At 48.5% G+C, this 21,251-nt stretch overlaps 1 protein-coding gene across 1 annotated transcript in view; it reads left to right on the top strand.

The window, feature by feature from the left end:
* Positions 1–18,777, top strand: part of LOC143419489 (thyroglobulin-like) — a 20,562-nt gene extending 1,785 nt beyond the window's left edge. The window contains exons 3-48 of the mRNA XM_076886359.1: positions 85–182; positions 989–1,144; positions 1,446–1,608; positions 2,593–2,699; positions 2,830–2,973; positions 3,396–3,581; positions 3,701–4,209; positions 4,397–4,781; positions 5,149–5,187; positions 5,714–5,944; positions 6,589–6,693; positions 6,773–6,850; positions 6,963–7,066; positions 7,719–7,830; positions 7,932–8,093; positions 8,266–8,457; positions 8,562–8,689; positions 8,831–8,981; positions 9,437–9,586; positions 9,820–9,963; positions 10,264–10,428; positions 10,533–10,637; positions 10,761–10,870; positions 10,959–11,064; positions 11,144–11,347; positions 11,431–11,601; positions 11,689–11,775; positions 12,685–12,750; positions 12,841–12,978; positions 13,252–13,428; positions 13,535–13,649; positions 13,756–13,835; positions 14,145–14,291; positions 14,443–14,508; positions 14,610–14,744; positions 14,824–15,214; positions 15,394–15,481; positions 15,568–15,718; positions 15,798–15,991; positions 16,138–16,293; positions 16,370–16,507; positions 16,590–16,777; positions 16,871–16,975; positions 17,198–17,338; positions 17,412–17,593; positions 18,558–18,777. Coding sequence (XP_076742474.1) covers positions 85–182; positions 989–1,144; positions 1,446–1,608; positions 2,593–2,699; positions 2,830–2,973; positions 3,396–3,581; positions 3,701–4,209; positions 4,397–4,781; positions 5,149–5,187; positions 5,714–5,944; positions 6,589–6,693; positions 6,773–6,850; positions 6,963–7,066; positions 7,719–7,830; positions 7,932–8,093; positions 8,266–8,457; positions 8,562–8,689; positions 8,831–8,981; positions 9,437–9,586; positions 9,820–9,963; positions 10,264–10,428; positions 10,533–10,637; positions 10,761–10,870; positions 10,959–11,064; positions 11,144–11,347; positions 11,431–11,601; positions 11,689–11,775; positions 12,685–12,750; positions 12,841–12,978; positions 13,252–13,428; positions 13,535–13,649; positions 13,756–13,835; positions 14,145–14,291; positions 14,443–14,508; positions 14,610–14,744; positions 14,824–15,214; positions 15,394–15,481; positions 15,568–15,718; positions 15,798–15,991; positions 16,138–16,293; positions 16,370–16,507; positions 16,590–16,777; positions 16,871–16,975; positions 17,198–17,338; positions 17,412–17,593; positions 18,558–18,658 — 7,051 coding nt within the window. The 3' untranslated portion in view covers positions 18,659–18,777. The remainder of the gene's footprint in view (positions 1–84; positions 183–988; positions 1,145–1,445; positions 1,609–2,592; positions 2,700–2,829; positions 2,974–3,395; positions 3,582–3,700; positions 4,210–4,396; positions 4,782–5,148; positions 5,188–5,713; positions 5,945–6,588; positions 6,694–6,772; positions 6,851–6,962; positions 7,067–7,718; positions 7,831–7,931; positions 8,094–8,265; positions 8,458–8,561; positions 8,690–8,830; positions 8,982–9,436; positions 9,587–9,819; positions 9,964–10,263; positions 10,429–10,532; positions 10,638–10,760; positions 10,871–10,958; positions 11,065–11,143; positions 11,348–11,430; positions 11,602–11,688; positions 11,776–12,684; positions 12,751–12,840; positions 12,979–13,251; positions 13,429–13,534; positions 13,650–13,755; positions 13,836–14,144; positions 14,292–14,442; positions 14,509–14,609; positions 14,745–14,823; positions 15,215–15,393; positions 15,482–15,567; positions 15,719–15,797; positions 15,992–16,137; positions 16,294–16,369; positions 16,508–16,589; positions 16,778–16,870; positions 16,976–17,197; positions 17,339–17,411; positions 17,594–18,557) is intronic.
* The last annotated feature ends 2,474 nt before the right edge of the window (positions 18,778–21,251 follow it).

The following is a 21,251-nucleotide window of genomic DNA, read 5'->3' as shown; positions in this document are numbered from 1 at the left end:
GTGTGTGTGTGCGTGTGTCTGTGTCTGTGTGTGCATGTCTGTGTGTGTGTGCGTGTGTGTCTGTGTCTGTGTGTGTGTGTGTAGACCTGTGCAGTGCAGTGGGCGGGGTCAGGAGTGTTGGTGTGTCGACACTGAAGGTCAGGAGGTCACTGGGACTCGAACCAGCGGCTCAGCTCCTCATTGTGAGAAACACCAAAACACACACGTCTGACATCACAGATCACATGATGCAGGAAGTCTGGAAATCAGCTGTAAACCTTCTTCTCTGCTCTTAACATCACGTTTAATTCTCGTGCTGGAGATGTATGATGGTAATAATTATAATTGTGTGGAAAATAAATGAACATATAACAGCACAGACAGGCCCAAATAAGCTATAAAGTAGGAAAGTATAAAAATAATAATAAAACAAATTACGTCATACTTTTGAAAATTGCTCATTCATATAAAAATAAACATAAGTAGCTTAAACATTACTGTAATCTTTCTTAACGTGTTTTTTCTTGCATATTTCAATATTTACCTTCAGGAAAATGAAGCTCTGAGAATCTTTTATTTATAATCATTAAAGGATTAAAGGACATTTAGATTTTATATACACAAATTTACAATCCTAAACACATTTTTCTTAATAATATCCTGCTTTCTTCTCCTTTTTTTATTTTTTAATAATAATACATTTTATTTGTGCCTTTCAGAACACTCAACAACACAGCAGAATAATAAAAGCAACATAAGAGCAAGCGGTATGCGACATAAAACAAATTTAAAATAGCAGAGTTTATGTGGGATGAGCTATTTTGCTATTATCGCAGTTAAAATTGACACTTTATAAAAATTTCAATCTATATAAATAAAAACAGAAGATGAAGAATAAGAAATTCACGGATCTCCATTCAGAGAAGCAGTCAGTGGAACAAAAGAGCATACAAGACACCAAGAACAAGAAGTTAGGAGGAGGAACAGTAACGCGAGTCTGTGTGCGCAGGCCCGTCTCCCTGCCAGCTGCAGGCCGTCCTGCGGTGTTCGCCTTCAGGCCTCTTTGAGCCAGTTCAGTGTGACTCCAGCAGGGGGCAGTGCTGGTGTGTGGATCAGGACGGCATGGAGCTCTACGGGACCAGACAAGACGGGAGGCCCCGCCGCTGTAAGTTTTCCAGAGTGGGTGTGAAATCGGCTGCTTAGCGCTGCAGCTCTGAGTGTTCGGGTGTTGCTGGAGCTCTGTGGGCTGTTTTCTCTCTTCACTGGAAGCTGGAATGAAGTTTAAAGCACGTGGTGCATGTGGCTAATCTTTGTTTATCTGAACACCAAGTTTTTAACTTACCAGCTTATACAAACCTGTTACTCTGTCTCCTCCTCCCGCCTCCTGCTCTGATTTCTGTTAAACTACGTTTGCTGGATTGTCTGAGATCATCAGACTCATCGACCTGCTGACCTCTGACCTTCAGGTCCCGGCGGCTGTGAAGTGAGGTCCAGGCGGCTCCTTCACAGCTCCTCCAGGTCGTCTTCTCCTCCTCAGTGTGCTGAAGATGGCAGCTTCCTCCCGGTCCAGTGTCAATTCATCAACACCACAGACAGAACAGAGCTGGACCTGCTGCACGCCTTCAACAGGTAACGTACCTGCCTGCACACCTGCCCGCACACCTGCCTGCACACCTGCCCGCACACCTGCCCGCACCTTCACACAAATGCGATGATGCCTGGAAGCATTTTAAGTCTGGCTCTGTAAACAGTGATGAGCCGACTGGTCACATGATCTGTGACCTCACTCATCCTCCTGATGAGTTTATGGTCTCAGTCGCTGTTTTAGTTCTTATTGAATAAAACTTGATGAGATTTTGGAAATGATGCTTCCATCAGAGCCAGAAAGGACCAGGAGGCGGGCGCTGGGTGAGGGCGGAGCTTGTGCGCCTGTGCAGTTGTCTTGGCTTCTTTCCACATTTGATCAGTTTCATGTTTTTATCATCTCTGTAAATATGAAACATAAATATGTAAAGATGATTATTATGTAAATATTATAGGTACAGTAACAATGAGCGTCCTGTTGCTGCGGCTTTGAAGACGTGACACTAGTTCAAAATTAACGTTGAAGGTTGGCGTTTAAACTGAAAGCAGCAGCTGCTGACGTCATCATGCTTTTGGACTGGATCTCCTGCGACCTGCAGGCGGAGCTTTAGCTGGTCCTGCAGCTGCTTTTGTTTATTTCATTAAACTTTAAGTGATCTTGTGAGCTGAACTCCTGTTAGCAACATTAATCCTTTTGAAAGAATGTTTCCTGCTGTGGTTAAAGGATCAGTGATGGTTTTATTGAAGTCATGTCCTCATGTCTACTCCAACAGTGTGAGACAAGTCAGACAGTAGAGAGCAGAAAACCCTTGAATCCATGTCTGAGGTCATATAGTGCATATAAAAGATCATAACGGGACAGTGAGGGAAACAAAGCCAAACATGAAAACATGGGAAAGCAGAGTGACGGGTGGTGCAGAAAACTGGTGGTGAAAAGAACAACTGGTGGAATTAAAGCCCCCTGTGCAGCAAAACAAAGATTTCAAAATAAAACAGGAAGTGGTGCTGTGAGTGTGTTTGTTGTTTCAGGTTTCCAGAAGCCTTTGAGACGTTCAGCAGCTTCAGGAAGTTTTTCCCGCTGGTTTCCTCCTACTGCTTCTGCTCAGACAGCCGAGGCCGAGAGCTGGAGAACACAGGTACACACACACAAACTAACAAAATGTATTTATTCATCAAGAAAATCTTCATCAGACAGAATCATCAGGTCCGTAAGGATGATGATGATAACAGCGGTGACTGTGATGAAGGTGTGCTCTTTCTGCCCAGGTGTGGAGCTCCTCCTGTCTGAGGTGTACGACTCGGCGTTCTCTGGTCTTCGCTCCGGTCACTCCTTCTCTCAAACCAACATCTACCGAGTCCTGCAGAGGAGGATGCTGGGAGTCCGCCTCGCCCTCACCGGACACTTCAGATGTAAAATTATTTAGAAAAACGTCTCCTGCTGGTTCAATCTTTTCAAACTGAGTTATGGCTGCTGTACGGTGGAGACCCTGGTCAAAGCTGGTTGGGTTAGCTGGATTGGTTTGGACTGTGATTTAGTTTAAAGTAGTTTTATTGTAGGTTAACTGTGACGTGTCCAACTGTGTAAGTCAGGCGAGTGTTTCATGTTGTTGTGGAGGTCAGGCCATTGTTGCACCTGGACAAACACCTTGCTGCGATATCAGAGCTTTCCTCCTCCACTGGCAGTGTTGGAGGTAGAATGGAACGGCTTCATGGAAAGTTTGCTGTTCGTGCATCATCTCGTTTTAAAAAGTGTAGAAGGAGGTGACGGCTGGATCAGATAACACTGGTCTAAACACGTATGTGACCTCCACCCATCCTGCTCTCTGTCTCAGGCCCATCTCCCTGTGAGGAGGAGCGGCGAGCAGCGATGGAGGCGAACAGCGTATTCATCCCATCCTGTGAGAGCGGAGGAGCCTTCGCCTCCAAACAGTGCCAGCAGGGGGGGCAGTGCTGGTGCGTTGACCCTGCGGGGAGAGAGCTTCCTGGGACTCGGCAGCACGGAGACTCCCTGACCTGCAGTGAGTGTTTGAGCTCTGTGTCCAAATTTTTCTTACACTTCTTCTCATTTGTCTCAGTTTCTGCATCTGTCTTCAGAGCTCCTGATGCCTTATCTCGTTTATCTTTTCTCCTCCTCCAGGTTCAGGTCCAGCCGACTGCCGCTCTCAGCGCCGTCTGGCTCTGTCCCGTCTCTTCTCTGGTCCCGTTGAGCCTCCTTTTCAGGCCTCCTCTGGTAGCCCTCCAGCCTCCTGTCTCTCCCTCCTCCAGCCTCTCAGGGACCTCCTCCCAGTGGACTCTGACCCCACCTCTTTTCTGTCTCAGCTGGTCGAAGTCCTGCATGGCCTGTTCCCCTCTGTGGGCGGGGCTCTGCAGGCTCTGACTCGCTCCTCCCCCCGGCGCTTCCAGGAGAATCTGTTCGGAGGGAAGTTCCTGAAAAACGCAGCAGCTTTCAACTTCAGTGGGGCGGTGGGATCTCGGGGAGCTCTCAGTCTGGACCCGCCGTCCTCTCAGAGCCTCGCTGTCCGCCTGCAGCGGAACCAGGACCTGGTCCAATCTGTCAGCAGAGCCCTGGAGGACCCCGCCTTCCTCTCCACCCTCCAGCAGACGCTGACGGGTCTCAGCAGCTCTCAGTCTGCCTCCGTGGAACAGGTGACGTTTTTACGCTGCCGTGCATTTGTGACACACACCTGAACATCCTGCCTGGTTCTGCTTTTAAAGAGAAGCTGGAACAACATCAGCGTCTAACCTGCCGATCCAGTTCATCCCATCATCTTCTGTTGACTCGTGCGCATCTAGTTTCTCTCCATCATCACTTAAAAATGTTGATATTTTCCAGGTCCTCACTCCTCTGCTGCGCTCCTGCTCCACGGATGATGACGATGACCTGGCGGCCATCTTTGTTCCCAGCTGCACACAGAGCGGTGCTTTCCAGGAGGTCCAGTGTCAGGGTGCAGAGTGTTGGTGTGTTGACCCTCAGGGGCGGGAGGTGAAGGGGTCTCGGACCGTCACTCGACGACCTCGCTGTCCGTCCCCCTGTGAGAGAGCGCGGGCGGCGGCCCTCGAGGTGAGATCGAACATGGCGGCCAGTGCTGAAATCCACATCCCGGCGTGCTCGCGGGATGGAGACTTCCTGCCGCTGCAGTGCGTCGGCTCACGGTGCTTCTGCGTGGACACTGAGGGGAAGACAATGACTGCCGGGCCAGCAGGGGGCGCTGTCACCTGTAAGACTCAGAAATATTTCAGCTCAGAGATATTTGTATTTTTTATGTTGGAATAAAAAAACAGGAAGAAAAATAAATCTTTTTAAAGTGCAAGAAGAAGCGTAAAAGCAGCAGGCGATCATTAAACACTCGCTCATCATCAGATTGAATTCTGAGCAGCTGCTGTGCGGCACGGACGCTCTAACCACGGACTCGCTTTTTCCTCCAGCAGTGCTTCAAGAGTTTTACCTTGAAAAAACTCAGATTGCAGCAGTTCTAAACTATAAGTGGTTCTTCTGTAAAGATCCGGTTTTGTCTTGTTTTGAGTTTTTTGTATTTTATACTTTGTGTTCACAAAGTTACAGGATGCTCTGTTGTTTCGTTTCAGGTCCAGAGAGAAAAGCAGAGACGCTTCGATCCTCTGCAGGTCAGATCAAACCTGACGCCTGAGTCCAATCAGACCCAAAGTTCAGCCTCAATTTTGAGACATTAAACATAAACTGTTTCATTCATTTATGTGACAAATTGTTTTTGTGCTTAATGAACTTTGTCTTTCACGTGAATTTTCTTTCTTTCTTTCTTGGATTGTTTAAATTTCCTGACTCACAGTCAGGCGGTTAGTTATTTTAACTCGGCGCTTCATCTCTCTCGCTGTCGTCTGACTGAAGGACGTGTCTGTCGATACGTTTGTTGCAAATCAGGCAAAAAGAAAAAAGAATGTTTTAAAAAATAAATAGAAAACAGTGAAAAAATACAGAAATACAAAAGTATTTATAAACGATAAATGTTCTATAAATGAAAACAAAGATAAATAAAAGTAAATGTCAGCTTATGTCGCACTAAAGTGATAAAAAGTCATTTTTAGGTCATGTGACATACATTTATTTGATGAGTTATGATTTTGGCAGTTTTTGTCCTCCACCGTCTGGACGAGTCTGTTGTGGTCTCTGCAGGTCGGTGCTCGCAGGCGTCGGCCGAGGTCGAGACCTTCAGACAAGAAGTGAAGAGCATCGTCTCGCTCTCTAACTCCTCCCACATCCCTCTGGGATATGGATTCCTACTGGCCGAAGGTCTGCGTCTGACCCATGAGGAACTCCAGATCAGCCAATCAGAGGAGGAACTGCAAGTTTCTGAGACGCTACTGAGGCGCCCCAGAGCTGCTCTGCGATTGGCTGCTTTCTCCAGTGAGTCACAGACTTTCAAAAGGATTTAAATCAATATATAAAAATACTTTTATTGTGGAATAAAAATGTAGTTACGGTCGTGCTTCCTGTAGTCCCAGGAACTGTTCTCAAGGCACTAAAACAACAAAACAAAAGAAAAATTCTAACTGGACCTGAACCATGTTCAGGTTTTTAACCCTGGAGCCGACCCCATTGGTTCTCCAGGGTTAAACGAGAGTCACACAAGTCTAAGGAGCTTGCAAAGAAAAGCGTCTGGACTTCTTTAAGTTGCTTGAAGACGTTTCACCTTCATCCGAGAAGCTTCTTCAGTTCTAAGGTCAAATGGTGGAGAGTCCCAGATTTAAACCTAGTGGGAGTTTCCCCCCACAGAGGGACAAAAGGACCCCCTGATGATCCTCTAATTGCCTGAGCCAAGGTGTGAAACTGGGTGTGGGTCACAATCAGCCAGAGTTTCGGGTCACACCAAGAGTCACACAAGCACAATTTTAAAAAAGGCCTCAAAGGATCCAGATGAACAAAATGACAAAGAGCTGAAAGACAGAGAAAACGTTCCTCGAGCACATTTTCCTTAATTATCTGAATAAACAAAGAGGCGTGTCCCACCTTCGTGTCGTCGCACTGACGCTGGTCTTCTTCCTGCTCAGCTGTTCAGATGCTGCTGCCTCGTCAGCGCCGCTCGTACCAGCCGTTTACTCCTCAGTGTGACGCCGACGGACGCTGGCTGCTCACGCAGTGTTACCACAGCACAGGTCTGTCTCTCTGACACACACACACACACACACACACACACACACACACACTTTTTTACAGAATAAATGTGTTTTTCAGGTCAGTGTTGGTGTGTCGATGAAGACGGACAGTACATCTCTGATTCTCTGACCAGCCGCTCGCTCAGCCTGCCCAAATGTAACACACACACACACACACACACACTGACACACACACACACACACAAAGTTCACTTATCCACCTCAGTCTTTGTTGCAATCATAACCTTTGTGTGTTTGTTTCCCTGCAGGTTTGACTCGCTGTCAGAGAGCAAAGGCTCGCTCCCTGCTCTCCGGTTGGATGAAAGGCTCTGACATCACCATCTCCTCACCTTACCACCCAACCTGTGAGCAGGTATTAGCCCACAAACATGCATACACCCTTTTCCCAGCAAGCTGACAGGGATTAAACTTTGTCACATCTGTCTCAGCAACTGTGAGATTCTGATGAGAACAACAGAGCTACTGCAGGTGGGGCGTAAAGACCAGTGAAACCACTGAAACCACTGAATATGACTTTTGTAGAGAAACAAACCAAGAAAAATACTTTCTGGTTGGATTCCAGCCGGAGACTCAAATCCTCGTTGGGGTGTTGTCAGGAAGGGCGTCCGGTCAAAACAAAATCAAAGATGCGGAGCTGACGTCTGTGGCAGGAGAGCAGCTGAAAGTAGCTTTCAGTGTTTTCCAACCTTCAGCTGCTCAAACTGCCTTTACTTAGATAAAGTTGGATTTCATCTAAGGGCTCTTACTCTTATCTGAAAACACATTTTTATTTACTGGCTTTTAATACAGCATGAGAGTTATTTGTTAATTCATATTTGGTGTTATTTTATTAGGTATGTTGTATTCTTGTGCAGCACTTTGGTCAACGCTCCTGTTGTGATTAAATGTGCTATATAAATAAATAAGCTCTAACTGTAACCATCTAAACTCTGTGTGTGTGTGTGTGTGTGTGTGTGTGTGTGTGTGTGTGTGTGTGTGTGTGTGTGTGTGCATGTTTGTTTCAGGACGGTCGTTTCTCGGTGCTGCAGACAGGGGGCGCTGCAGGCTGGTGTGTGAACCCTCTGACTGGAGGGACGATACAAACGGCAACACCAAACGCAACAGGACAGCTGACATGTACACACACACACACACACACACACACACACACACACACACTCCTCTTAGTGATGCATTCACTGTCTTGTTTGACGCTGCAAACTGTGTGGTGCGTTCAGGTCCCAGCTGGTGTCAGCTACAAGGACTCCAGTGTCGCCCTGATGGCTCCTTCGCTCCTCTTCAGTGTGATGTCACTTCCTGCTGGTGTGTCTCCGAGAATGGACAAGAAGTGGGCGGGACGAGAACATCTCGACAGACAGGCCGCACGCCATCATGTGACCGTAAGAACTAGCTAAGCTCTGTGGCGGGATGGTGCATTTCCTTCCTGTGTCAGTTTGCGTTGATGAACCTCACTCGCAGCTCATCAGCGCCCTCTGGGTGAATTGTTACTATCACAGTAACCGTAGGATCAACAAGAAGTGGCTTGGCTCTGATGGTATATGCCTTCTCCAGGTCCTCTGTGCCCCGCCCCCATCATTACCCATGGTGCGCTGGTGTGCCGCCCACCAGCTGATGGACGCCAGAGCTGTGACCTTGCTTGTTACCATGGCTACCAGAACTCACTTGCTATCAGCAGTTTCCTGTGTGAGACTGCGAGTCGGAGATGGGATGGAGACCAGAAGCCGCTGAGCGGAGCCTGTCAAAGTGAGACGCCTGACCTCTGACCCCCTTGAAGGGCTACACTGCTTTTAAGCAAACCCGTTTTCTATTTTGCTCTTTTTAAAATCAACCTTTATTCTGTTGTTCAGTCTCTCGGCCTCCGCAGTCCGTGTCCTCCACGCAGCTCTGGGTGTTGCCCTCGGCCTGCTCTCAGATCAGCCGGTTACAGTCTCTGCTGTTCAACACAGTGACCAGCAGGGGGCTCTGTTCTGCACAGGTGACCTTACCTGCACCATGCCTTCTTTTCCTAATACTGACTGTTTACAGTCTGTATATTCATTTTCTCTAGTGTTGGTGATGCAGAATGCAGGTCTCATTGTGTGTGTGTGTGTGTGTGTGTGTGTGTGTGTGTGTGTAGCTTCCCTCATCAGGCCGCGCTGTGTCGCTATGTGACGACTCCTCGGTGACTCTGCAGTGTGACGGTGACGACTCGCTGAGGTTGACGGTGAGATGGAGCGCTGCTCTCTATGACCTCCCGACCTCTGACCTCCCAGACCTCCATGACGTTGGTGAGCAGACCATAGACTGTATACAAAAGATGGCCATAACCACTGTGACCCATTTGTTTTTGGACTTTCACATGATTTCACTGTTTTTTTTAGCGCAGAGGTCAAACTCATATTCTTTTCAACCCTGACGTTTACATTTAATAGCCAATCAGGAGACAGTTGGGAGGAGCTTAAACAGCTCATTTCAAATCGAGGACGATGCAAAGCTGCTCTAGTTGAGCCCAAGAATAAAAGCATGTAAATAAGACGGAGACATCCACTGGAAACTTTTTAGCTCATCGAGTATTTAAATTTCAGTTCAACGACCTGTTGACCTGTTACGACCTTTGATGGCATCACAGGGTCTAAAGTTTAGCACAATGAGTGAAATCGTTTAAATGGCTACAAATTTGGTTTTATTCTAGAAAACTTTTTTCTCATAAAATTACATTTTGAGTTTATTTTTATTATTGCAGGTGTCTTCCTGAATGAGTCCAGACTTCTGGAGGGACTTCAGGGAATTCTGCGCTCCGTGTTGTCATCAGAGCCCAAACTGGTTTCTGTGACTACACCGAGCTTCGGCTGTTCCCGTGGTTACCATCTGGACAGCGACAGCGAGGGCTGTGGTGAGTCTCTGTTCAGCTCAGACATCCAGACTCTGGACCGCAGAGTGTTTCAGAGTGTGGGATCTCCTTCACTCAAACTTTGGTGCCCATAGTTTGAGCCACGTTTGATCCTTGTGGCTTATATCAGAATAAAATCAGGTGTGTCTTCACCTGGAGCTCGGTAAGAGGTGTGCCCCCCCGTCTCTGCAGTCGTCTGTTTGTCCCGTAACTCAGTCTAGTTTCTCTGTTTCCAGTCGTTTGTCCTGCTGGCAGTTTCTCCCAGGAGGGGGTGTGTCATCTGTGTCTTCAGGGGACCTATCAGGACGAAGAGGGGCGGGACTTCTGCAACAGGTGTCCCACAGGGTCGTCACCTGCTGGAGCATCATCTGTCAAGGAATGTGAGTGTTTTTAAACCAGGATTCATTTATTACGTGACTGAAACCAAACCGGGAGATTTCGTGTTTTAGGCGAAAGTTTAAACTACATCATGAAGCCACTTCCTGTTAATGTGTTTATTATATTCATGTTTCATTCTATCTTCCTCAGATGGCTCGAAATATTTCTGTCATTTTATTCTAAAAGTATTGAAAACTGCATGTTTTACAAACTCGTTAAAGATCTCTTAAGTCTGACCATCAAACCTTAATAGAGAGACGGGTGAGTGTCGAACACTTTGTGTTTGTGCATGCGTGCATCAGGTGTGACCGAGTGCCAGAGGCGGGGCCTGCGGTGTTCGCAGCGAGGTGACTTCCTGCCAGCGCAGCCGGATGTCCTCGCGGGCAGGTGGAGGTGCTTCAACAGCGAGGGGGTGGAGCTCGAGTGGAGCAGCAGTGACAAGGTTCTGACTGATGACGAGTGCTCAGGTGAAGATGTAGCAGCCAATCAGAGAGCAGCTGTTCACAAGTTTGTTTTTGAGCGTTCTCTTTAGTGTGTGTGTGTGTGTGTGTGTGTGTGTTGCGTGTTGCAGTCCTCAGCAGGTTTCAAGCTGTTCCCACATCAGACCTGATTGTTGGAGCTGCAGATGCTGAAGTGCTGCAGACGATGACCTCTGACCTCCCTGCCTGTGTCCGGGGTAATGCACGTGTCTCTTATTTTCCTGCTCTGGATCCAGCCTCAGCGATCTGACCTGTAACTCTGGAGGATTTTTGGTTTGTGGTGTAAAAACTCATCAACACTGCTGCTGTTTCTCTCACAGCGTGTGCAGCACAGCCTTCCTGCCACCATGTGGCGCTGTTCAACAGCCAGACTCAGTGTGAACTGTACAGCACACACAGCCTGAACACACACTGCAACACCTCCCAGCAGGTACACACCTACACACACCTGCACACACACATAAACACACATCCTTAGAAATAACAGATTTACATAAATAAACACAAATTTTTTTTAGTCCAGAGGTTTTCTGGGTAATGCTCAGGCTGAGCTGTTTGATTCGCTAAGCTGCTATCTGAGAGTGAGGGGCGGAGCTTCAGATCTGCTGGTCATCAGGAAGAAAGGTACTGCTATCATCAGAGCCATGTGAGGTGTGCTGCAGCTGTGTGTACCTGTGTGCTCAGTCTGGTGTGTGTGCTTCAGGTGCAGAGTTTTCCTCGCAGCAGCAGCATCAGCACAGTTTTGTGAGGATGAGGATGATGAAGGCGGTCTCAGGTGTGTTCAGGACTCAGGTGTTCTCCTCCAGGCGGACCTCTCTTTCCGACGCTCATCGTTTCTGTCAGGACGGCTGCAGCCGCGACACCTGCTGCGACGGATTCATCCTCAACCAGAACAGCCTGGAGGGAGGTATGTTACCATGGAGACCATGGAGACACGGACAGGTGATAGCTGATGAATGAGAGCGCCTCGTGTCGTCTTCTCTCTGTCAGGGTCCCTACTCTGTGGCTGGTTGAGAGCTCCATCAGTGCTGACGTGCGGGGACCGGGACTGGGATGTGATTGGTCAGGGAGCGGCCAAACGCACTTGCGGGGCGGGGCTTACCTACAACGAGCAGCAGCGCAGCTTCATGTTTGACTTTGGAGGACAGGAGTTCACCATCAGTAAGAAAAATCAAGTCACGGCTAAAATCCGTCACTCATAAAACAGGTAACCACGCGACTAAAGCACTTCCTGTTTCCTCCTTGCAGCTGATTCTGCTCTGCCAGCTGACAGCAAGAACAGGAAGGACTATCAGGCCTCCATCATCAGCTTCCAAGCCATCTACCTGAACACTGGTACCTGTTAGAGGACATATTTTAGCACTTCATGACAAATGCATACAGAGACCTATGATCAGCTGTCTCTCCAGCTCTGCTGTCGGGTGTCTGATAGAGAGGCGGTCCTCATTCTGTGAGCTGGGTGAACCACAGGCCACAGCAGATCTCCAGAGCAGGACTGGCTATAAACCAGCTGCAGGACGAGCTCCTCTCTGAGGAAGCAGAGCTGCTGTGGGAGAAACTGGCTACAATTACACCAGAATAATTATTTACACCTGCAAGAAAAAAAGACCAGACTGGCAGTACTGAACGAGTTGAGCAAAGTTTGAGTTACGTGACTGTTTGGTTTCACTTAACGCGCCTTATAATCCTTTGACGTCGACACTGTTGTGTTTGTCGTCTTCTGCTAGCAAAGATTTATGTAAATTTGACAAGCTGGGTGGATTCTGTACTGTACAGGAGACACGGCACGAGACTGATTGAAAATGGTCTACAGCCAATCAGGACGCAAAACACAATGTGCTGTGAAAAAAAAAAAAAACGTGCAAAATTGCACCAAAAAAAATCTGTGAAACAGTGAAGCTGTGAAAAGTGCCCACTATGTATATACATATGTATTTATACTGAAACAGCAGTGATGGCTGAATAAACTTAAACAAGCTCAAGAGCGCCCCCTATGGAACAGGTAGACCAGATATTAGAAATGATTATCAGTTCTCAGATCAAAAAGGACCACCACAAAGAGCTATCCAGTAATGAAACCATGAGACAGGAAGGGACAACTAAAGTTTCAAAATAAAACTGAGGCGACTGTCACTTACTGTTATTCTCTCAGAAAGACTCAAAAATGTGCTAAAATAATTTGTTTAAGTCACTCGCTGACGACACTGTTTGTCTCAGTTCTGCTTGTTTGTTGTTGTGATGCAGCTTCGGCCGTCGGCGGTTCTGGTTCTTCTTCGTGTGCTGCAGCTGAGCTCAGCCCTCCTCTGGACGGTTTGTACAAACAGAGCAAAAGTCTGAAGTTTCTGTTGGATGGTTGGCGACGTGTCACCGATGCTTTTATGGGCTCTGTTTGTGTTGCAGCTTCAGTTCAGCTGAAGTTTGCGTCTCTGTCTGAGGACGACGTTCTCGTGGATCCTCAGAGGAAGCTCCCCGCTCTCTCCTTCTGGCTCAACAAGAACAACTACAACTCCCAGCAGGCACAGCTCTGGTGTCTCACGCGTATGTGAAGCTGTCTTCTCGTCCTGAATACAAAAATGGAGATTCTGGTTTTCTGGGTTCTGCTTGTTGTAAAAGTCCAATTGACCAATAATGTAGCAGCTTCAGTTCTCTGCATGTGGAGGTCATTAGCCATGCTGTTTATACGCTGGAACCCCTGAAAAATGCTCGGACGGGTTAGTGCCTGTGTCGGGACAGCTGCCTCAGTCTTTCAGGTCACGCTGGCATCACGTCGGCGGTTTCCTCCATCAGTCCTGAGACGCTGTGTGGTTTCAGGTTGTGACGAGGAGCCGCAGTGCTCGGTTGCTGACCTCAGAGATGCTGACTCGGCAGGTTTCTTCAGCTGCTCGTTGTATCCGGACAGCAGAGTTTGTGGAGCTTACGATAAACCTCTGAGACGACCCTGCAGCCCCCTGCTGGACAGAGCGCCCAACAACACCTACAGCAAGAAGGGTAAAGAGGGGAGCTCAGAGAGTCACTGTCATGACTTCATAGCTGCTCCTGCTGTTTTTAAACACCGTGTGTGTGTGTGTGTGTGTGTGTGTGTGTGTGCATTTAGTCGCTCTGTCTGGACCAGTGAAGAGCTTCTATGAGAGGGTTTCCTTCAAGAAGATGGTTTCTTACTCTGTACGCAGCCGAGTCAGCCTGGGAGAAAACACACCGCTGTCTGAGGGGTAACCCACACACACACACACACAACAAAATGTGTTTGGTCTCGTGTTGAAAGGTTTCAGAAAATACTTTAAATAGTAAAACCTCAGTGTGTTGGATCTGCTGCAGGTTCATGGAGTGCGAGCGCCGTTGCGACGAGGATCCCTGCTGCCGTGGCGTCGGCTTTGTCGGTGACACCAAATCCAGAGGTATCCATAAAGCTGTATGAGCGTTGTTTTTTAATCTTCATACTTTATAACGGTAACTCTTCTGGTTGCAACATGACTTTGTAGAAGTCTTACAGCTTAAGCCGTCTGTGACCTCAGTAAACTGAATATAACACGATGAGCATCCAGTAAATTATTCACCTCAGTGGAGTCAGACCAGTCAGACCCACTCTGTGCACAACGTCGGCAAAGAGCAGGCAAAATGAGGGACATCAACGCTGGTGTGTGTGTGTGTGTGTGTGTGTGTGTGTGTGTGTGTGTGTGTGTGTGTGTGTGTGTGTGTGTGTGCAGGAGGCTCTGATGTGGTGTGTTTAGCTCTGATTAGTCTCGGGGTTCAGACCTGCAGCGAAGACGACGTGACGACCTGGAGGACTCAGGACTGCAGACCATCAGCAGTGAAGACCACACCGGACCCCTTTGGCTGGTACCAGAAACCCGGTACTGAAAACACACACACACACACACACACACACACACACACACACACACACACACACACACTTTAAGGCAGCAGGCCTTCAGTTTATCTGAACATGAGGCTGAAGGAGGCGAAGCTCTGTGTGAATAAAGGCTGTGTTCTGCTTTGCAGTGAATCAGTGGAGTCCGTCTCCTGCTCTCTGTCCTCCGTTCAGCCTGCCACCAACCAAAACCAACAGTAAGACTCCACCCACATGCAGATACTCGCAGTAATACTGTCAAAAGTACTTAAAGTACTGCCATTACTTCTTTTATCGCTCACCCCTGAGTATTTTTCAGTTTCGCTGGACGACTGGAGTCTCCTCGCCGACTCTTCAGTCCTCGTCGACCCGTCTCTCTCTACCTATGATGTCATCCACGTGAGCCGTGATGTCGCCGATGACAGAGATATGACCAGGGACTGGTGTCTCCATGGTAACCATATGTGGGGGTTTTTAACTACTCTTTGGTGTACCTCACTGTCAGATCCTGACTCTGCTCTGCTTCCCATCAGCCTGCCAGGAGGCGGAGTCTTGTGCAGCTGTGTCACTCAGTGAGGTGGAGTCCGCCACGCGCTGCGTTCTGTACCCTGACACAATAGTCTGTGGCCTAAGCTCCGCCCCTGAATCCCCCGCCTCGTCTTCCTGTCGACTGGTCGTGAGAGAGCCCGCCCCCCAGGTGTACCTGAGACGCGGTGTTTTCTCAGAGCTGTCACAGACGTCCGTTTCTATCCCGGGCCAGGGGGTGCTGCAAGGTGTCGCCGTGGAAACAGCACTGGCATCAGACAGGAGGACAGTCGTTCAGTTCCTCGGAGTCCCGTACGCTCGTCCTCCAATAGGATCGCTCCGCTTTGAAGCAGCTCAGCCGGCTGAGTGGATGGGAACCTGGGACGCCACCAAACCACGGTAACTACCCGTGTGACCACAAACGCCTGTCCTACAGCACGTGGTCACCCAAGGCACCCACAACCAGGATATAGTGAAAAACAGCGGCCTCACCTGTACAGGAAGTGGCATTGTCCATCGGCAGATTCCAGATATGAATTAACCCGATCAATGATCATCTTTATCTCTTCACCCGTCAGCCCCAGCTGCATCCAGCCTGGTGACGTAGCCTCTGCAGCCTCCAGTGAGGACTGTCTCTACCTCAACATCTTCACTCCTGCTGACCTGGTGAAAACTCAGCGCACTCGTTATTTCATTTATTCACGTTTAATTTTCTTTGATCACATTTTTTCTGTTGTTTGCTGTTAAACCAGAGGGGGCGTGTTCCAGTCCTGGTTTTCTTCTTCAACCCTTCAGCCAATGAGAACCCAGGACTGTTGGATGGCTCCATCCTCGCTGCTATGGGTAATATCGTCGTGGTAACAGCGAGTTACCGGACGGCGGCGCTGGGATTCCTGAGCACAGGTGACTTAAAAACAAAGAAAGAGAGAAAAACGTACACGCTAAATGACTCACCTGGCCTCCTGTCCACCCCTTTCTCCAGGTGAGTCTGGTCTCCATGGTAACTACGGCCTCTCGGACCAGGAGGCAGCGCTGCGCTGGGTCAAAGACCACATCTGGCTGATGGGCGGAGACAACAGCAGAGTGACGGTGGGGGCGGAGCGTGGTGGTGCTGACATCACCAGCCTTCACCTCCTGTCTTCGTCTCGTCCTCTGTTCCAGAGGATGATGCTGATGGTGAGACCTCGAGTCGTCCTTCCTTCCTCCAGACAGCAGGCGGAGACTAACAGTTGTTTTATCAGCAGTGGAGCAGATGCTCTGAAGAGGAACGATGACCACGAGCCAACCTCAAAGTTCTTCATCGCTTTTATCTCCTCCTGCAGGGCGGGTCAGCGTTTTCTCCATCACTGGTTCAGACTCCGTCCACCTCCAGACGTCAGGCCCTCGATCTGGCCAAGGAGCTCGGCTGTGTGACCTCTGACCTCGCGGCCTGCCTCAGAGCGTCATCTGTCCACACGCTCAACGCCGCTCAGACAAAGGTAGACGTCCCGGACAGTTTGCGCTGGTGCAAGTCCTCGTGTCACGTGTCTCACCTGCGCTGTGTTCGCCCCGCAGCTGTTGGCGGTCAGCGGGCCGTTTCAGTCCTGGTCTCCGGTCCGTCAGTCCGTCTCTCGGTCGTCCTTCCACAGAGTGGACCTGCTGCTGGGAACATCAGAGCACGATGGTCTGATCAGCCGTGCTCGCAAGATAAAGGTCAGAGGTCACGCTTAAACTACCTGTAAATCTACTCAAGAGGTTCAGTTTAAGAAAGTAACGGCGGCATAATTTTCATCAGGACTTTGAGTCTCTGCAGGGCAGAGCTGACAGCAAGACGGCGTTTTACGAGGCTCTGAGCCGCTCGCTGGGCGGAGCCACGGGAAATGAGCTGCTGAAGGAGGCGGCGGCGTGGTTCTACTCGCTGGATCACAGTCCCTCAGCTGCTGGATACAACCTGTTCTCCAGAGCGCTCAACAACGCCACCAGGTCAGAACCGACACGCACACACGCACGCACGCACACACACACACACACTGTTGTCGTGTTTCTGGTGAACGCTTTCATGTGTTTGCTTTGCAGAGACCTGTTCATCATCTGTCCCACGCTCCAGATGGCGAGGCACTGGGCGGAGAACAGAGCTAGTGTCTTCCTGTACCACCAACCGGCCTCCAGCGCTCACGACAGGTGCGCATTTCTACCTCAACGCTAAACATCAATGTTCCTCCGTCGCCTCTAACACAGAACATACTTGAAAGGAGGGCGGAGTTGTACAGATAAACCCTCGATGTCACTTCCTGGACCATCCGTTCCTCACAGCAGACCTCACCCAGCGTTATGATGGTGACCTACACTGTCTGCATCAGAGGGGCTGTTGGGTGTAAAAGGCTCTCCTGTGTGTGTCTGCAGGGCCGACGTGTACCTTCCTCTGGATGTTCAGCTCGCCTTCGGGACACCTCATCATCCAATGAGCTCTCAGCGCTTCGCCTCCTCTGATCGGCGCCTCTCTCTTGCCATGATGACCTACGTCTCCAGCTTCATACGGAGCGGGTGAGGCTAACGCTCGAACCTCCGAGTCCTGCGTCTGGAGCCGATTTATTCATTTTTTTTTTTTTGCTCTCAGGAACCCAAACCCATCCCAATCGTGGGCGGAGTCAGTTCTGCCCCGCTGGCAGCCAGTGCTGTCCTCAGAGGCTCCGCCCACCTACCTGGAGCTAAGCACTAACCTCCATCATCAGCGGGGTTTGAGTCAGAGCTCCTGCTCCTTCTGGACCCAACTGGCACCCAAACTGACGAGTCTGACAGGTGACAGAGATTTCTACTGGTTTCTACTGGTTTCACCTGTGCCCTCAGTTTGCTCCTCTGCTGTCTCACCTGAGGTCCTTTCGCCTCGTTCAGCGCTCTGTTCGATTCAAATCTTCCTGTTTCCTGTTTGTGACGGAGTGACCCGTCTCAAGGCAGAGTCCGCTGAGTATGGCACCGCCACCATTAGATCGCCACCATTAGTTCGATTTGGCACCCGGGGCGGCGTATCTTTCTGACGACCGAGTAGAGGAATAAAAGGGGTGAGGAGCAAGTTGTGAGCCGCATCGGGGGTGGCTAGATTTTGGTTCCCACTTACTTGTTAAGGGTGTCGGTCGGGGAGACGTGCGGGGGATCGCCAATCGTGCAGGGTGACGCAAGCCGATGGTATGGGGGTGTGGGGTTTAAATAATGAGTTCACGTGTGTCTGGACCGTCATGAGAATGGCCTCATTACGTGGGCCGTTAATGTGTATATGAAGTCGGGTAGACTTCCGGGAAATAGTTGAGAGCCTGTATCAATGTATATGTTTTGTGAGTGTATAATGAAAAAGAAATTCTGGGGGAGGGAGACGGGGATTAAAGTTAGAATAAAGAATTGGTGGTGACGCCAAGGGGGAGGGGTTACGGGATATAAGAGACGGCGAGCCGGATATGAGGGGGAGTGTGTTGTAACATACAGGCTGTGTAGCGCGGATCTCAGTTTTATGTCTTTGCAACCATCTTTTTATGCACTGGGGAGGCCGTTTCAAATAAAGTATCCACACTAATACCTTACCGACTACGCCTGTGTTTGTCCGGGAGAGGTCTGGAAGGGGACCCCGTGACACTGTTAAATCTACTTTTCTTCACCTTTACAGAGTTTATCGGATTATCATTGTAAACTTTGACTCACAGCTCAGAGCAGTGACGCAGCAGAGAGTAAGGGAAACCATCTTTCTGACTTTTCTTTTTCCTTTGGTTTCCAGGTGCATCGGGGGCGGAGCCTGTTCAGCCTGCACTGACCCCTGAACCCCCAGTGGCTGCTCCATCCAGCCAACCCCAGACTGAGAAAGATGCCTACAGCTAAACTAATGACATCATCACCCACTAAGGGGACTTCACAGTTTCATCTCCCATAATTCACTTTGATTCAGATGGTTGCTGTTGATCAGTTTTGCTCATAATCATTAATAAAAAGCATCTCAAACTCTCAGCTGTGCTTCTCGTTTGATCAGGGTTCAGTGTTGAGTTGAGTTCAGTCATCCAGCTTTGTTCAGTGTGAGGTTTGTTAACTCAGGCTTTCTGCCTCCGGTAAAAAGGGGCTTGCATGGCTAAAGTAGCATGAAAGTCCAATCATGTGTCAGACATCTGTGGAACGGGTGCCAGAGATTAATGCAGAAAAACCCATAAATAAGTCATTTATCCCCTGCAGATATTAGCATATGTTTATGTTCTAGCATATTTGAGCACATCATAACTCATTCGTCTGCTTCGTTGCGCACCCCTGTGAGGCCAATGACTTCCTGTGTAAGACGAGTGTGTGCTGTGTTTACCTGTGGATAATCAGCCAATCACAGTCAGCTGCTCTGCGGCTCCACCCTGTTCACCTCACCTGAATCAGGCAGCAACATGAGACATGGACACTTAGTGCAGCTTTGTTTCAAAGAACAAAGATTTTGTGACTGCGTCACAATTTTCAGGCAGTATGTCAAAAAGGGAACGACCTGCATTCTTTCTCACAGCCAGCAGGGGGCGACTCCTCTGGTTGTTTAAAGATGTTTGATTGTGAATCTGTGAAAACGACTGCATTTCTCACCAACCTTTGACCTCAGTTGACGCTTTGCTGCTGTCTTTACGCCCTCGGTGTTACTAAAACTGCATGAATGTTATTTTGCACCTCGTTGTCTCGTTTGGAGTGAAGCTGCGCGCGTGATGATGCATGTAGACATTTTAAGACTTCACTGTGGGGTTTCACAAATTAAATCCTGACTTGACGGTGGCCACAGCCATCTTTAATATACAGTCTACAGTTAAATCAGCTTTCAGTTTGTACTGATTTAGTTTAATACTGTAATACTAGTTACAGTATTAAACTAGTAGTTACAGATACAGAAGCAAGTCTAAAGAGGAACACGGGCGCACTGCACCACATTTACCTCAAAGCTTTAGTAACTTTATTTTTCATGAGACTTATTGGTTATACTAACTAAATGACACTAATATTTAAAAAATCTAAAAATAAAAAGCTTGTTTTTTCTTTGTAGGCAGGGAAAATATTCCTGGGGGAATAAAACGGTAAGCATCTGACCCGACGCTGTTAGCCGCAGGTCTGCAACCAAACAACTGCACATGATTTTCTTGAGTGTTTCTTACAGATTTTTACTCCCTGAAACCAGAAAAATATTTTTAAAATCCTCGTCAGGATTTCTCGCAGGTTTCTAGTTTAATTAAGCGTACAGTTTCCCTTTTTAAACTGAAATCTGTGTTCAGAAACAAAGATTTTTTTCATTGCTGTTGTGCTTTATTAAATGGAAACTCTTCACGTTTGCAGAAAACCCTGTACGTGATGGAGAGACATGGAAATTTTTTGGATTCAGCGCCCTAAAAAACACCAAATTTACCAAAAAGATCCCACGCAGCTGCAAAATGTTGTTGCAGAGCTGTGACACCATCATGTCTGCTTTCTGCAGCATTAAACATTTCATCCAAGCACGGCACACACCTCAGCTCTCACACACACACACACTTCATCGATGGACTCACAGCTAGCTGAAGCATTAATGTCCACTCGTTTTTCTTACGGTGGAAAAATGGAAACACGTTTGAATGTCAACATTTCTTCTGAGTTATTGTTCGAAGCACTGAAATGTTGTCTTCCACCTTAAGCTTGAAAAGTGAAGTGAAATTGCTCCTTGACTAAAAAAACAAACACGTCCTCATAAATGTACCAGTTTTGTGTGATGCATCAATCGCAGCTACACACAAAACAGCAACAATGTTCCAACGTTTGTTAACTTCAGTGAAACTGGAAAATGTCCTTTATTGAACAGTTTGTGATGTATAAATGCAAACAGACGACTCGGCTGCTCTTCGTCCAGCTAACCTCCCGTCTGTGAGGGGAACACCCCGCTCAGTGCGGCCACGCATGCCCGAAGCATCGACTCAGCCAGCCGGTGAAACCTGGCAACCTTCAGTCTGTGTCGAGCGACAGTTTCTCCTAAACCGACTGTTTTAATCAGAAGGTAAAAATTCATAGAAAGTAAACAAAGATGAGTTGAAAGATAAACAGAAGAGTTTTTCCGCATGCTTTGACACAAATCTGAAAAACTGTGGCACAAACACACTTCTGTACAATCTACACTTAACGGGCTGCTGACGCTGGTGAGTGTGCGATTATTTCCATATTGATCTACGACGTTATGGATCCATCCCTAAAGCTGCAGCGCTCCGTGTCGGCACACTCGGATCACAGATTCCTCGTTGGGTTTGTTTTTATCTCTCGGGTTTAAACAGCTGCACAAACAGACAAATAAGAATGAAACAGGAAACTGAGCTGCGACCACAGAGTGGAGCTCTGCTGTTGCTGAAACCCAAAGGCATGTTGGGAGGCGGAGGAACGCAGCCCCTCCCCCCTCTCTCTCCCCCACCTGTGTGCAGGTGAGGCGGGTGTATAAAGGAGT

Source organism: Maylandia zebra, linkage group LG1 (assembly GCF_041146795.1).
Source record: "Maylandia zebra isolate NMK-2024a linkage group LG1, Mzebra_GT3a, whole genome shotgun sequence".
Classification (NCBI taxonomy): Eukaryota; Metazoa; Chordata; class Actinopteri; order Cichliformes; family Cichlidae; genus Maylandia; species Maylandia zebra.
The sequence above is the reverse complement of the archived record's forward strand: the minus strand, read 5'-3'. Positions and strand labels throughout refer to the sequence as shown.